At 60.4% G+C, this 14,819-nt stretch overlaps 1 protein-coding gene across 1 annotated transcript; it reads right to left on the bottom strand.

The window, feature by feature from the left end:
* Nucleotides 1-3,634: 3,634 nt before the first annotated feature.
* Nucleotides 3,635-14,581, bottom strand: MKNK2 (MAPK interacting serine/threonine kinase 2). The gene is made up of 14 exons (XM_030256939.4): nt 14,466-14,581; nt 14,189-14,373; nt 12,215-12,296; nt 11,977-12,078; nt 11,764-11,861; nt 10,826-10,905; nt 10,297-10,370; nt 10,113-10,217; nt 9,721-9,776; nt 9,316-9,411; nt 7,854-8,048; nt 7,598-7,762; nt 7,452-7,495; nt 3,635-7,209 (listed from the first exon to the last, which is right to left on the bottom strand). Exons 2-14 carry the CDS (start codon nt 14,234-14,236, stop codon nt 6,942-6,944), a joined length of 1,413 nt encoding a protein of 470 aa, XP_030112799.1. The 5' UTR covers nt 14,237-14,373; nt 14,466-14,581; the 3' UTR covers nt 3,635-6,941.
* Between the last annotated feature and the right edge of the window lie 238 nt (nt 14,582-14,819).

Genomic DNA, 14,819 nt, shown 5'->3' with positions numbered 1-14,819 from the left:
AGCGTCACACTTTTCCCTCGGGGCCGTGCAGCCTGGCCGCCCGCCCGCTCGCTGCTCAGGCCTGTCCTGCTTGCGGATGTTCCTTTCGGGCCAGGAACATTAGAGGGAGCTGGAGGCTCGCTGTGCCCGGCTGGATGGTTGGACGTGGCTGATGGCTGGCAGGAATGGCCTGTCCAGCCCATGCTGGTTCTTCACCATAGCATTCCCTGCTCCAAAATCCCAGCAAATTCATCCTCCACAAACTGTGGTGCCTCTGAGGGGTCGGTGTGCCTGCCAGGGAGGACGGGTGCTTCTCCATCACTTGGGGAGAGGATTCTGCACCCGTTCAGTCCTGATCTTGCCAGCCTGCTCTGTGCCATGCTCACCGTGCCAGCCCTGCCACCCTGCATCTGGCACATCCTGGTTATTCAGCTCGTGGTAAACTAAATCAGGGTGATTTGTGTTGTGGCAGGAGCCAGAGGCTTAATTCCAGACCAGTGTAAGGAAACACAGCCATGGATCTCAGGGATAATGGATCTGTGTGGGACACCCACCATGGCGCTGTGGGATGGGGTGACAGGTTTACTGCAGCGACCCAGCACCAACACCATGGTGATCAGTGGTGTGTTAGACCAGAGGAATAAAAAGATGAGTGTCATACAGGAGACTTTACCATCCCAAAAATAAACCTGGGAACAAACACTCCTATAAAAGGCCCGGCGTCATTATTTCTGGGTCTGGATGCCAACAGATTCCTTCAGAGATCAGGCACTGGGCAAAGACAGCGCTGTTTAGCTGGGCCATTCACAGTGGTGAACAAAAGCCTCACCCCAGCAGTAATGCTGGGCAGGGAAATCACTGGGGTTCAGCTGGTGGCATGAAGGCTGACCCCATCCAGGGCTGGACATGAAGGGTCTCACAAGGCTATGAACAGCTGGAATGAAACCAGAGTGCTCAGAGTGGGATAGCAGAGAACATCTGGCCTTTCTTCACCTCATGTAGGCAGAAAAGAACATTTGTAATGTGTGCTCCAAGCAAAAGCTGGAAATGCGTGTTCCAAGCAAAGCCAGGCAGATGCAGCTCTCCCCTGGCTGAGCAGCTCACCTCAGAGGAGGCATTTTAGGATGTAAGGAAGCTCTGAGGAAGACTGCATGGCAAAGACAGAGACATCCTGGGTGTGAGCCAGAGGAAGGCAAAGTGGGACCTGCCAAAACCTGTGCCTTAGCACCAAGCCTTGATCTAAACCTCCAGCCAGGTGAGAAGGCGACTCACAAGGCCCAGGGTGCACCCATGGGACAGCTCTCCTGGGTTTTGGGAAAACCCGACCCTGCTCTGCTCCCACGCAGCTCCCATTGCCCATGCAATTCCACCCGGAGCTGGAATACTGTGGGAAAGCCAGAACTGAACCCCATGGCTCTCCAAAATCCACACTTCACCATCCAAAACCACCAACAAGGCTGACCAAGGCCTTCTCCAGCAGTGAAGGAAACAGACGTGCCGTGCTGTGCCACCAAGTGCCAGGTGCCAGTGCCACCAAGGCTCCTGTGCAGAGGGAGCAGCCACAGGAAACACAGGCAGGACCAGACCTGTGTGCTGGACTCTGCTGGGGTGCACAGCACTCGTTCCCTGAGATGACTTCAGAGGGAGAACCTGCACACACCAGTTAAAATCACACCAAAATGGCACATACTACGGAAAAACCACCCTGGATGGTTGGTTTGGGTTGCCTGGATAGGAGACATGATTCTCTGCAGAATGCACAGGAGTTCTTTCCTTTGCCCCATCCCAGGGAGCATTTTAAAAGCACAAAAAGGAAAATTAAATATTTTTTTTATCCAAAGCAGCTGTTTTGCATCAAAACACATTTCACACCTTCCCCTCTGCATTGCCCAGTGCGGGTTTGGGGTTCACTGATGGTTCAGGAGGGCAGTCTGCTCTGAGGAAATGCATGTTACTCACTCCAGGGTGATTTTTTGGGCAGACTTAGAATCAAAATGTTGGCTGATCACCCAGACCATCATTTGTCACCAGCAGAGCTGGGCTCAGACCCAAAATACCGAGGACACTTCATCTTTGCTCCTGCCCAGCTGCCTCATTGCTGAAGCCAGATGTGACCCCACCAGCCACCCCAGTGCTGTGGCCACTCAGATCCAACCGTGACCTGATGGCTCTGTTAAATCCTGAAGTCAGGCAGGCTGGCACCAAGCCACATGTCACCCAGAGCCTGGGTGACCCCTGCACCAGCCAGGCCACCCTGGTGGCTCTGCAGTGGCCCCTTCCCTCTGCTCCTGCTCCTGCTGTGGGGCTTTTCTCCAATGCAAATCCACACCAGGGTATTTATAGCGCCCTTATCCCGGCGGAGCCTATTTTGGGCTGATGCTCAGGCACCAGAGCAGCACAGGTTATTTTAACCCAGCGCTGGGTTATTTTCAGAGCTGCCCTTCTCTGCACGTGCTCAGGAATGGTTTCCAACTACCAGGCGCTTTCTGGGGTTGGGGAAATTGGGAAAGGGGGAGAAGAAGGACCATGTGAAGGAATTTTAGAGATTCAAAGTTAAACCAGCATCTACAGCAAAGCTGCCTTTGACACACCTGTCTGGGATCCACCTAGAATCTTGGAAGGATTGTCTGCAGGATAGCTCTTTAACAAAAGACAGGAGGGGAAAGATTTCTGAAGCACACAGCTGAGGGTCTGGTGATGGTGAAAGAACATGCAAGAGAAGAAGAAGAGCCAAGAGCTGGATGCTCCTAAAATGTCCAGGGTCACCAGCTGGTGGCCCCAGGCCCAGGAGGGAGGAATGGCTTTGTCCAACAGAGGCAGGAACAGCACCATGGGATGGGATACGCTCCTCATCCTCAGCATGAAGGGAACCCCAGCTCTGTTCTCACCACATGCCATCCTGGAACAGCCAAGGAAGGGAGACTTCTGGAGCCATCCTGTCCTGATCCAGATGCTGCAAGAAGCAGCTGCAGCATTTACCAAGCAGTGAGCCTCAGCTCAGAGCTGGGAACAGCAGTTGGTCCATGGCAGAGCCCACAGCCCATTCCCCAAACCAGGGGTGCCATGGATGGGCTTCTGCCAGGGCAAGCAGCACCATGACAATAACATCCAGAGGGATCCAGCTCCATCCCCCAGCATAGCAGCAGGGCTGGAGAAGTCAGGATTTTTAATTTTTTTTTTTTTAATTCCACAAGGTCTTGCCTTGTCCGTATAAGAAAGCTCAGCAGGGCCTCTACAGCCTTTTTCCCACACCCTGATCTCCAGCCTCCAGTCCCCACTACATTCCCTATCCCACCACACTTTCCTCTGCACCCTGACCCATGGAGGGGTTGGGGGGATGTGCCAGGAGCATCCCTGGGGGTGGCAGGGCAGTCCCAAAGCCACTGGGTGCAGCTGGCAGGGAGCACAGCCCTGCCCCACGCCCTCCAGCTCCCATTGGGATGGTGAGGATCACTCCATCCCGCTGGGAAAAGTGAGTCAGGGTCTGAGCCACTGCCAGCCCCTATTCCTGGCACCCCACTCCAGCCACACTCCCAGCCCACCAGGCTGGGAAGGAACAAGTGATTTGGGAAGGATACTGGGGAGAGGAGCCCCTGGATGGAGTGCCACCCACCTCCCCAACCCCCCCATCTACCACAGCCACCTACCCACCATATAGGTCTCAATGCATTTTTATTAAATTCTTACAAAACAGAATACAAAATTCTGGCATCAACAATTGTTATAAAGGAAAACTTCAATTCAGCTGTATCAGGTCACCTGGTACATACAGTAAAGTGCGTCTTTTTGTGTGTTTGTTTTTTTTCTTTTTTTTTTTGTTTTTGTAGTTTTGTCTTTTTTTTTTTTTTTTTTTTGTATTTTCTTTTTTATTTCCCAGCCAGCCCCTGAGCAGTGGCTGCTGTTGCACAAACCAACAGTGCGTTAACGTGACTCTTGTTGAACCAGCTTTGGCAGTCTTCATCAATTGTAAAGTGGAGAAAGTTTCTCCTGGTTTGATAAAAAAGAGTTAGCTTCACAGTAAACGTTTCTAACCAGTTCTAAGTCGAGTTAGTTGGCTGGAGGAAGGGTAGGGGGGGAAAGGAGAGGAAGCGAAAACACTTAACATTTCCAGCTTAAAAAAAAAGAATAATTTTTGAAGTTGGTTTCCAAGATAGATGCTCTATGGAGGGGGAAAGTTTGGAAAGAGGAAGAGGAGGAAGAAGAGTGCTGGCAAGAGGGGGTCGCTGGTGCTGGACCACGGGAGCATCTGTCTGGAAACCGCCCCGGGAGAGGTGCTGGCAGCGGGGAGGGGACATCCGGCCCTGGCACAAGGGTGTCCCCAGCCATGCCTGCCCCACCAGGGCACCCATGGGTGCCCAGCACTGCCACCAGCCAGGCTGGAGGTTTTCCAGTCAATTCCTGGCTCTTAGAGGCATTTCAAGATTCTCTACCAATGCACAGCCCCGGCCTTGGGTCACACCCCCGAGTACCACGCCAGGAGCACCGGGTCCACACCAAACCCCACCCAAAATGCAAAGCCAAGCCCGGGATGAGCTCAGATGCTCCCAGCACACCCTCCAACTCCCACAAACTCCCACAGCATCTTCTGGCTGCACATCCCCAGCCGAGGACACCCACGGGACACAGGCAGGGTCACCCAGGCCTTCCCCAGAGTGTGTGGTGTACTCACACATAGGTATAAAAGAGATCGCTCTTATCATGGGGGAAAAAGGGAAACTCAGTTTGCCAACAAAAGCAGCATGTGGGACAGATACATTTTGGAGACATCCCCCTGCCATCCCCTTCCCATGACTTTTTTGTTTTTTAAAAAAGGCTGCGGCGTGCAGCATCAACGATAGCTTCACAATACCAGCTCAAGGCATCGCGTACTGTACATCATTCAAGTATTTCTTAATATAAGACAACAAGGAATTATCTACAACTGATAAAACAAAATAAGCTATAAAAAGTAACAATGTACAATCAAGATGGATTTTTTTTTCTTTTTGTTAAAGGAGGCCTCTCCAGGGTGTCCTGGTGCCTGCAGGGAGGGTCTCCCCTCACCACTGCCTTGCTCCTCTCCACCCAGCACAGTGGGACACACAGGGAGAGGGAGATCACAAATGCGAGACAGATTTGGGGGTGGGATTGGGATGGAGTCACCCTCCTCAGCCCCCTGGGTCAGCAGAAAGGCTGGGAAGGGTGGGAAAAGATGGCCCCTGCCCTAAACTCCATCAACACCCGAGATCATCATCTCCCAAGTTAACTCACACACACCTCCCTGAAACAAAAAACAACATATATTGCATAGTATTGCTGTCAGCAGTCTTAAAATAAAAAGGAGAACTTTCTTTTTTTTTTTTTCCAGAGACAGCGACTGTCATCAGCTGAAGACCCAGGGAAGTCTGTTTCCCAACTCAGAGCTCCCAAACCCTCACCTGTGCACGATGGGCCAAGGCTGCTTTTGCAAAATATAAAGCTCAAAGCACTGAGTGAGAAGGGACAGGAGGAGGCTATGAAGGGGGCACTGCCCTCCCAGTGGGATGGGGGCTGGCAGTGCCTGTGGCAGGGAGCAGGGGCTGTCAGGGGGATCTGGAGGCTGGTCTGGCCCCGAGTACAGGCCCTGCTCCTCTGGACAGACCCAGAAACCAGCCAAGGGCCTCACCCCAACTCACCACCCCGAAGCAAACTCCAAGGAAAGGACAGCGCCGTGCATGCCTGAACACACGTGCACGACCACCCACACCAGTGCTCTCCCTGCTGAACACCCCACTGCTCTGACCCCAAACCTTCCAGCCCCACATCCCCAGCTGCTCCAAGGCTGCTCCCCTGTGCCCTAGCCTTTGGGCGCTGCTACCAGCCTGCCTGCTCACCCACTGGCACCCCTGGAGCATTGGGCACCCTCTGTGCCCCCCGACCCTCATGCCACAGCAGCCTCGGGGCCAGCCTGAAGCCATGGCAGGTCTCACTGTCCTGCAGCAGGTCCTGATGCTTTTTAAGGGGGTCCTTGTTTTCCACAGAGCACACAATTCCCAGAGAGTGTTTCTGGCTGCTCTGGCCACCCTGAACACCTCGTCCCCCATGCACATCCCCAAGGGCACAGCCACCAGCCCTTCCAAAACCCAGGGTGCAACACCTGACCTGGCACAAGAGCACAGCCCTGGATGCCCATGCATCCCCCAGGGAGCTGCCAGCCGGAGCGTGGGAGGAAAGGAAGACATTTCTCCATGCCCTGTCGAGAAGCACAGCTGGCAGTTTAAAACCAACAGTAATTAAAAAAGGAAAGAAAAAAAAAAGGGGCAAAAAGAAAAAGAAAAGGGGTGAATAGCTTATTCTGGAAGTAGGAGGCCAAGGAGAGAGGGTGGGTTGGGTGCTGCTCCCTTGCTGGCACCGTCTCCCCCCAGCCCGAGCAGTTCCCTGCACTATGTCCCCCTAGAGCCGAGCACAGGACAGAGGGGCTCCCCACACCCGGGAGGTGCCTCCCAGACCCCCAGGAAGGGGTTTTTGTGGCATCTCCCCCAACACTGGAGAGAAACCTGCAGCTCTGAGGGGAGGGACGAGGTTAAAACGCAACTCCCGTTGTTAAAAACGCGACCGAGGGTCTTTTGTTCACAGTATGAAATGAGCTGAAATCGTCAAAGCAGCCGCGGACACAAAGAGTCCTTTGGTGTCAGGGACGGGGAAAAATGTCAGAGGAGAAACCAAGAGCTGGGAAACAAAAGTCCGTGTGTCTGTCAGATGTCCTTGAGTGTGCCCTGGGTGAAGCAACCTCACACTTGATTTAATATCTTTAAAAAAAAAAAGATCTTAAACAAACCCTCCCACCCCCAGACCTACAAGATCAGCAAAACCTTGGAAACCAGCCACAGGGACGAGTCCTGATCTTGTCACTAGCCAGAAACAGTGGGGTCAGGGAGGGAAAGGAGAAGAAAGAAAGGAGGAGAAGGGGGGACATGGGGTACAGCAGGTGTGAGGGGCACCACTCAGGCTTGGTCGGCCACCAGGACCAGCGGGGCCACCAGGTGCTGCCCAGAGGCCACTGCCTTGGCCAGGCTGCTCTTCTGCCGCCGCTTGGCCAGCTTGGACTCAGAGGGAGGGGAGAGCTGCATGGCCCGTGAGGTAGCTTTGATGATGATGGGTCGTGCTTCCTCCTCCGCCTCTTCCTCCTCGTCCTCATCATGCCGTGTCAGCTGGCGGTTGACAGCGATGGCCTCAGCAGCAAAGGAGGTGAGCTCTTTGGCACTGCTGTTCCTGCAGGGGAGGCACGGGCTCAGGGGGTGTGGGGGGCTGGAGGGAGGTCACAATCAAATATCCAGGTGGCCCTCCTCACATGCTGGCCATGCCAGACACCAAAATCAAACCCAAAGCAGCAGGGCTGCCCAGACACAGAGTCATGGCAGAACCCCCAAAAAGCAGAAGGAACAGACACTAGTGCTGCCGAGTGGAGTCAGGATTTAGGGTCTGGCAGGGGCCCCAGGGCAACCCACACTCACCTCTGCAGGATGATGGGGGTTGGCAGGGTGTTATCCGGGGCACACTGCAAACAAAATGCAGCAAGTCAGAGCCAGGATTGTGCAGACAGGTGCTCCCCACCCCAGACGTTGGGAGCAGAGAGAGGGGAGGGGATATCAACACTCACCCCTTGGACCCAGGGGTGCTCCAGGACCTGGGCTGCGCTGAGCCGCTTCTTGGCATCTCTCACCAGCAGCTTGGAAATGAGGTCTTTGGCTCCAAAGGAGATATGTGCCCAGTCCTTGTCAGGAAACTCATACTTCCCCTCCTGGATGCTCTCAAAGAGCATGTTCTGAGCAGGGGGAGAAATAACAGGGGTTCAGCCAGGAGTGCTGCAGCCAAACTGGGGGTGGGCTTGGGTGCTGCTGGGGTCCCCCACTCACCTGGCAGGTGTGGCACGCCTCACCCCGGTCCCAGCCGCAGTCAGAGCCGCAGTGGCCCACGAAGGGGGGGTACCCGCTCAGCATGATGTACAGGATGACACCCAGGCTCCACAGGTCACAGCGCTTGTCGTAGATTGAGGCCTCCTCGTTGAAGGCTTCCACCACCTCTGGGGCCATGTACTCGGCTGAGCCACACTGCAGGGACAGGCGGGGTGAGCCCCGAGGGTGGGGGCTGAAGGGGCAGGGGGTCAGCCCCGAGGGTGGGGACTAAAGGGGCAGGGGGTGAGCCCCAAGGGTGGGGACCGAAGGGGCAGGGGGTGAGCCCCGAGGGTGGGGACCGAAGGGGCAGGGGGGCTGGGAGGGTCCTGCCAGATCTCCGGGGCTGCACCTCTAAATGGAAGGCGCTCCCCAGGTTTGCTCCCACCACATCCCCCTGCTGGGTTTGATGCCACAGACCCGCCTCTCTGGGGTCACCCAACAGCAGCTGCCACCCCGAAGGAAAAAAAAAACAAAGCCTAAAGGGTGCAACCCCCACGGCACAGCACAGCCAGACCCACAGGACCCACAGCATTGTCACCACCCAACCGGCTCCGCGGGGCAGGCCCAGAGCTCGGGAGCGGCCGCAGGACACGGTGGGACGAGCCCGCTGTGCCTGTTCCTCCGCCGGGGAACCGGCACGGGCGGAGCTGCCGCGCAGGATCCGGGCCGGGAGGAGTTAACGCGGGGCGGGAGAGGCAGAGCCGGCGGGCCCGTTCCCCTATCGCTCCAGGGACTCTGGGGCTTTCCAGCGCATGACCCGCAGCCCACACAGCCCCGTGATCAGGGGAGAAAAGAGCTGCAGCCAGCAGATAATCGCCCCGTAACCAGAGAGGCCTCCCGGCGAGGGGCCTCTCCGGCCCCAGCAGCTGATGCCACCGCAGGAAAACAACACCCGCAGCTCCATCCCAGCGCATGGGCTGAGCAGGGAAAACTCGGGGCTCCTCGGGAGATCGGATGCCACCCCGGGGGAAGGAAGGAGGGGTTTGGGGGGCTCCGGCTGTGTGCACCCGCACGGGCTGCGCTCTGTCCTCCCACCCCCAAAAAACCGGGGTGCCAGGCGACACCCTGCACGGTGCCCTGCGGCTGGCGATAAGGGGAGCGCAGCTCTCTCCCTGTTGTCCCCTCTGTGCGACACGGGGACACCCGGAGCTGTCGGGGTGCCCACCCCGCAGCCCGGAGGCTCAGCCCCGTCCCTCGCCCACGGGCCCCCAGCCCGGTGCCGGCCCAGCGGAGCCCGGCAGGCTCGGCACAGCCGCTCGGGCTGTTGCTAAGGCTCACGGCAGCCCGGGCACCGCGCCAGCCCCCGGCCCCCCCGCCTTATGTAACCGCATCGCCCTGCCTCGGCGGGGGGAACGAGCGGGGGTGTCGGTACAGCCCCGCTCCTGCGGCTGCAGGGCAGCTGGGGGCACCCCCCAACGCTTACCGGGGTGAGCAGCTCCGGAGTGGAGATGGGGGAGCAGTCGCCGTTCAGTTTGATGCCACTTCCCAGGTCAAAGTCGCAGATCTTCACTGGGGAGACCTAGGGAGAGGGAGAAGGAGTGGTCGGTGACCCCCCCAGCATCCTTCAGGAAGCAGAGCTGGCAGCCCCCCGGGGACCACAGCCGTGTTTTCACGCCACAGCTGCTCGATGCCAGGTTGTGTCATGCTTCACAGAACCACGCTGTGCTGTGGCATATGGGGTGTGTGTGTGTGTCCCTGGCAGGACCTGGGGGGTGGGTGTGTGTGTCCCTGGCAGGACCCTCCTGCACCGCCACCTGAGGAATCGCCCCACTGTGCCCACCCCCCCAGGCAGCACACCCTGCACCCACCCTGGCTGCTCCCCGCTCACCTGGTCTGGGCTCTCACACAGGATATTTTCTGGTTTCAGATCCCTGTGTGCAATCCCTGGGGGCAAAAGAGCCAATGAGGGTAAAAATCCCCCTCCTACAAGACTGCTATAGTGTAAAGTCTGGGGGTGGCACAGGGACCCCTCCCTCCCCACCCCAAATCACTGCCTGCACCCTGGCAAAAGGCAAAACTTGCTGCTGGCCCCGAATCCCAACCAGACTGGAGGAACAGGATCTGCACCACAAAAAGCCTTGTGATGCAGCTGGGCCTGACCCTGCGTGCTGGGACGGGCACTGTCCCCTGGGCAGGAGGGTGGGGGAGGCAGTGACACCCCCGGGAGGGCCCAGCACACCCCAGGGTGTCCTCAGTGGCACCTGGGGCGTCCCAGCTCACCTTTGTTGTGCAGAAAGTGCAGGGCACTGGCGATATCCTGCACCACCACGCTGGCCTCCAGCTCGTTGAAGTGGCGTCTCCGGTGGATGTGGGTCAGGATGGAGCCTGTGGCCAGGTGAGAGCAGAGCTGGGGCTCGTGGGGGTCCTGGTGCCCCAGTTCCCTCCCCCCTGGGGCTGCACTCACCTCCCCTCATCTTCTCAAACACCAGGTAAAACCTCTCCTCCTCCTCAAAGAACTCAATCAGCTCCAGGACGTTCCTGCAGGGACCATGGCATCAGTCCAGCATCCCCCCAAAACACCTCCTGGGGTCCCCCCACAGCCCCATCCAGCACAGAACCCCGAGAGGGATGCAGGATGGGAAAACTGGGCTTGCAGTGATTGAAACCACACGGCCAGGGCCCCCCTGGCCGAATTCCAGGAGGGAGAGGGGCTTGCAGCGCCGGGCTCTGCTCCTCCCTAATTGCTCCCAGCCCCTCCTGGCTCGCTGGCCCACCCCACACAGCCCGGCTCAGCAGCAGGGGCTCGGCTCCAACTTGGCCACCGAGGCCCTGTCGTCATGGCAAACCACTGAACGTCCCCTGTGGATGCTCCAGCGGGGTCAAGGGGAGGGAGCGTGGGCAGAGGGCGGCCTGGCTGTGTCCCATGGGTGCCACGAGCATCAGCCGGGTCTCAGCCCACTCCCTGTGCCCACATGGGGGATGCCCTGCCGTACCTGTGTCCCTGGCACTGATAGAGCATCTCCACCTCCCGGAAAACCCTGCTCCGGATGTGTCCCAGGCGCTTCTCTATGATCTGCAAGGCAAAGGGGGGGTGCCAGGGAGGGGCCGGGGCACTGCTGCCCCTGCAGCGCGGGGACGTGGGGCGGGCGGGGCCCAGGCAGCAGAACAGGCTGTTCTGGCACGGGTGCCAAGCGGCAGCGCCGTGCCAAGCCGCTCCCTCCGGGGCCGGGGCCAGCACAGCTCCACGTGACGCGGAGCAGCGGCGCAGCCAAGGGCCCTATGCCCCACTGGGCGCTGACCCTGGCTGTGCCAAGGCTGGACAGGGGACACCCCACACAGGGATGGGGGCAGATGGGTGCTGGCATTGCTCTTTGGGGTACAGCCTTCCCTGGTGCCTCAGTTTCGGCCCCCATGGAGTGATAGGGAAGGCAAAGCTCCCCCAGTATTTGGCTGCATCTTGACACAGGGCCCATCCCAGAGCCCACATGGCACGGCTCAGAGTCTGTGAGGTGCAGGGCCACGGGACACCATCCCTGATGCCAAAAGCTCAGCCCAACCCCCTCCAGCACCCGCATGAGAGAGACCTCCCTGCAGTGAGCAGGGGGTGAGCACCCTGCCAGCACCACATGCCCCTGTCTGCCCCAAGTCCCCAGATGCATCCCAAGTGTTAATTTAGTCTCTGGCCTGGCCTCATTGACAGAGAGAGGAGCGTGGCTAAGGGGGTCACCAAAGACCCCGAGCTGGATGGTGGCTGACATCGGTGTGCCATCACCCCTGCCACATCCCTGTCTCTCTCCCTTCCCTCCAGCCCATAGAGCCACAGTCCTGGGCCAGCACCGATGGTCCTGGGAGCTGGGAGAGCCCCAGATGTGGAGACTGAGGCAGGGGGTGGGAGGAGGGTGGCTCTGCAGCCCCAGCAGTGGAGCTTTACCTTCACCGCGTACTCCTTGTTGGTGATGAGGTTCACGCAGGACTGGACTCTGGCGTGGGCCCCTTCTCCCAGCACCTCCTCCTGCAGCTGGTAAACATCTGGCAGGGGAGAGGTCACCTGAGCAGCTGGTCCCACTGCACACAGCCTGGGGACACCAGGAGGGCCCAGCCCTGCCCCAGGCCAAGGGGAACCCCTGGGTGCAGCCCCGCTCACCTTCGAACCTGCCGGAGAAGCTGTCGGTGGCTCTGCAGCGCTTCTTCTTCTTGTTCCTTTTCTTGGCATCAGGGATGTCGATGGGTTGACTTGAAGGCATGTCTGGGCCAGATCAAAGCCACCTGTGTCAGCCATCCCTGTCCACCCACAGCTCCCCCAGCAGCGCCAGGGCTGCCCCCGGAGCCTTAGGGCCAAAATCCCAGCGGCAGGACGGGAGGAGCCCGGTGAGGAGACTCACCAGGACGGGGCGGGCACTCGAAGTTGAAGACGGGCTCCAGGTGGTTGGACTGGTCGAACTCCAGGTCAAAAGGGTTCTGCCCCTGTGGGAGCCAAGAGCAGCAGTGAGGTGGCAGCTGCTGGATCAGCCACCACCAGCTACCACCCTGAGCCCAGCACAGACACACAGCCCAGCGTGCTCTGGCTCCTGGGACACATTCTGCTCACTGCCCCGTGGTGCAGGACACCAGCTCATGGTGGGGCACAGCAGAGCTCCAGGGAGAGCCAGAGGATGAGGAGGAAGGCTTTGACCACATCTCCTGATGGGGACGGTGCTGCAGGGTCACTCCTCCAGCCAGCCCCAGGCCAGCACACGGGGGATGATGAGAGGGACCGCAGCCACCCACACCAACCCAACCCCAAATCTCCACCCAAACCTGAACCACAGTGAGCTAGGAGGAGGAGGAAGAGAAGTCACAGGGCAAGACGGGCACCAGGGCCACCCCTCCATGTCCTCCCAGCTCTGTGCAAGGTCACTGGGGCTGGAGCCTGCTCTGCCCTGCTCCAGTAGACATTGTGTTCACCGAGCTGTGGGATATCCCCAACCCAGCAGGATCGGGCCTCACTCCAAACCCTCCCGCACCCCGGGATCCATGGAGGGCGTGGGACCCCCTCCTTCCCCCACACTGAACTCCACTGGCACCCGAAGGGACATGGGGACCCCCTGCTTCCTGCTCCCCTCAGCCACCCATGGGATGGGGCAGTGCTAGGGGCAAAAGGGCCCCTTCCTCCCCAGGATTATGAAATCTGTTTGGGTGGAGGTGGCAGCTCCAGCGGCGTTCCCAAACCCGCCCGGTGCCCGGGCCAGCTGCCAGCCCCAGCACGGCCAGCCCGGCCACCGCCAGAAACACCCAGAAGGCGCCTGTTTACTGCAGCCCTGGGGGGCCGGGGGTCCCCACGGAACGGGGGGGCAGGTTCACACCAGGAGCACCCCCCCACCAAGCACCACTCTGGATCTCCGGGACCAAAACTCTCCTGTGCTGCATTTTCCCAGCTTTCCTCCCCCTCAAAACCTGGATTTGGGGAGCGCAGCATCCCAGAGCCCCGCAGGATGGGGGGGCCGAGGCCTCCGGGAGAGGTTCGGGGTGTGCGGGGGGGCAGGGGAAGTACGGGGGGGCACTGGGGTGGGGGAATTGGGGGCCAGGGGGCCCTGCCAGCTGCCGCAGCACTGCCACACAAAGGTCTGGGGGATGGGAGGCTGCGCACGGGCTCCATCAGCACAGCCGAGGTGTCCCCCCCTCCATCCCCAGCCACCGCGGGGGGACACAAACCCCGGCCAGAGGCCACCCGAGCAGGAGCGGGGGTCGCTGCTATGAGGGGGAGGGTTAGGGGGACCCCCCCGCACCCCGGAGCTGGAGAGAAACCGAACAAAGGACCCCCAAACCCACAGCCAGGAGGCGGCTCGGGAAGGGGGGAACCGAATGGAGCGCGACCACCGCGACCCCCGCACCCCCGGGGGGACAGCGGCAGGTGAGCCGGGGGGTGACGGGCCCGGGCTGGGGGTGCATCCCGGCATCGAACCTCGCACGGTCCCACCGAGCCGGGCCTGGGGAGCCCTGAGACCACCCCCACATCGCTGCCCGACCAGGACAAGGGGTGCAACTGGGCGGGGGGAAAGTGCAGCCAACCCACCCACGGGGGATCCCCGCGGGAGCTGCAGCATCCCAGCGCCCACCCGAGGCATGGGGAGAGACACTGACCCAACCCCCGCGAGCACCGCGACCCCCGGGACGAGGGAACAGGGGGGTCCCCCTGCACGGTTTGGGTGGCAGCACCCCCAGAGCTCCTCAGTTTGGGGGGGGGTGTCGGGGGTGGGGCAGGAAGAAGCGGCCGGGCCCACTCCGTTCCCGGGCAGGGGATGCAGCGATGCGGGCGCACCCCGGTCCCGGAGCCCCCACAGAGCATCCCCGTGGGGGTGGGGGGAGCAGCCCCTTACCTTGAAGGAGCGGTGGAATCCCGGGATCTCTGATTTCTTCTGCACCATCTTGCTGCGGGGGGGGGCGGGGGGCGGCGTTGCTGGGAGAAATGAGGGGGGGGCGGCAAAATAAAAAAAAAAGGGGATGGGGGAGGGAGGCGGAGGGACGGGCAGAGCCGGAGGGGAGTCCGGGGGGTGGCCGAGACCTGCGGGGAGAGGAGGGGTGGGGGGTCAGGCGGTTGTGGCCACCCCCGGACCCGGCCCGGTTCCGCCCCCGAGCCCCCCGGGCCGGGCTCACCGGCGCGGCCCCGCAGAGCCGCCGCTGCTGGTGGTACCGCAGCCCGCACCGCCGCCCGCTCCGCTCCGCGCCGCTCCGCCGCCGCCGGGGGGGGACGCGCCGCTCCCGCCCCCGCCGCCTTTATAGGAACGGCCACGGCCCCGCCCCGCCCCGCCCCCGGTCCCACCGACACCCCCCCGCCCAGCCCCGGCACGGGGACACCCCGCCGGGGACGCCAGCGACCGCCCCCGGCACACCGACACCCCCGCCCGGGGTCACAGCAGCACCCCGGACACCCACGGGACACAAAAACCACAATCCCCCCTCCCCCGGAACGCAAACAACCCCCCCAGAGCCCCGGACAGAAACACCGCC

This window comes from Taeniopygia guttata, chromosome 28 (genome assembly GCF_048771995.1).
Source record: "Taeniopygia guttata chromosome 28, bTaeGut7.mat, whole genome shotgun sequence".
NCBI classification, from domain to species: domain Eukaryota; kingdom Metazoa; phylum Chordata; class Aves; order Passeriformes; family Estrildidae; genus Taeniopygia; species Taeniopygia guttata.
The sequence above is the reverse complement of the archived record's forward strand: the minus strand, read 5'-3'. Positions and strand labels throughout refer to the sequence as shown.

Coding starts and splice junctions, on each gene's coding strand:
- MKNK2 (XM_030256939.4), bottom strand. CDS start 14,236: ATGGTGCAGAAGAAATCAGAGATCCCGGGATTCCACCGCTCCTTCAAG. Junction 9,777..10,112: donor GCACTTTCTGCACAACAAAG/GTGAGCTGGGAC, acceptor TTTTGCCCCCAG/GGATTGCACACAGGGATCTG. Junction 7,763..7,853: donor AGGCGTGCCACACCTGCCAG/GTGAGTGGGGGA, acceptor CCCCCTGCTCAG/AACATGCTCTTTGAGAGCAT.